The sequence below is a fragment of the Malurus melanocephalus genome, unplaced genomic scaffold, assembly GCF_030028575.1.
Source record: "Malurus melanocephalus ecotype Western Australia unplaced genomic scaffold, MMel_1.1 scaffold_453, whole genome shotgun sequence".
Taxonomy (NCBI): Eukaryota; Metazoa; Chordata; class Aves; order Passeriformes; family Maluridae; genus Malurus; species Malurus melanocephalus.
This window is the reverse complement of record NW_026623685.1, coordinates 571,168-572,152: the sequence shown is the minus strand read 5'-3', so window position 1 is coordinate 572,152 and position 985 is coordinate 571,168. Positions and strand designations below refer to the sequence as shown.

The 985-nt window shown below is 48.9% G+C and overlaps 1 protein-coding gene across 1 annotated transcript in view; it reads right to left on the bottom strand.

Moving 5' to 3' along the window:
• Positions 1–6: 6 nt before the first annotated feature.
• The window catches only part of LOC130581983 (uncharacterized), a 2,520-nt gene continuing 1,541 nt past the window's right edge, over positions 7–985 (bottom strand). The window contains exons 2-3 of the mRNA XM_057380421.1: positions 583–687; positions 7–342 (exon numbers count right to left, since the gene is read on the bottom strand). Of these exons, the coding sequence (XP_057236404.1) occupies positions 221–342; positions 583–687 (227 nt within the window). The 3' untranslated portion in view covers positions 7–220. The remainder of the gene's footprint in view (positions 343–582; positions 688–985) is intronic.

The window sequence follows — 985 nt, the reverse complement described above, 5'->3', positions numbered from 1 at the left end:
CCGGGCGAGACGGAGCGGGCGCTGCCGAGCATCTCGGCTGCGACGGGAACGCGGCGGCGGCGGCAGCCCCGGGGCTCGGCCGTGCCCACAGCCCGCCGCCACCGCGGGGTCGGGGAGAGGGCGGAACCGAAAGCGCCCGCCCCGGGGCTCGGGGGGGCTGCCGGGAAGGGGACTACTGGTACTCAATGCGGCAAACACTTGTGTATATTTCATTACATAATCAGACATGGTCCTTCATTGTTGCCTGGACAATTGGTGCCTTTGAATGCTTGTTATCCTCTTTAAAGGTGAACGGAAATCTCAAAGTACAAAATGTGCTCAAAATTAGTAGCAATAAAGGCTCTGTAATAATAAAACACAGGTCCATTTCAAGACATTTTCACGATTATGGATTAAAGTAGGACTGAATACATTTCAAACAAAAATTGTAATCTTTAAGAAGAAAACATTTGGCTTATAGACTACATATATTCTATATCCAATTGATGTCTCTGTCACCAGGAGGAATTTGCATGTCTGTATACAGAGTATTACAGTATATGATTTAGCTTATACATTTTATTCCAAATGTGCTAATGTTACCTGTAATWGTTATCTTTTCAGGTGTTTTCTTTGCAAAGTGTGCAGGGAAGAGTGATGGATCCATTGCACGCAGGGGCGATCTCCGTCGGGGATTTACCTCCCCTGCTATAAAACCGAAAGAGCTGAAACCATGCAAATGTTACAACTGGCACTTACTATGGGCAAATTAGAATATGAATCCAAAGAATGCTGGGAAATTTTTGCCCATGGCATCCACCCCAATTTGAACTGTTACCACTCCAATGAGCCCAGGCCCTTCCTTGGTGGCTGAACTTATCGAGAGCAAATGCAGAGTCGAACTTTTTTCTCCTGTTCCTGTCCAGTCCCGGGTGGTCCCAGGGGCCTTGGGGGGTGCCCTGCAAGTTCCCTCCGGGTGCTCCCAGTGTCCCTCCCAGTTCCCTCC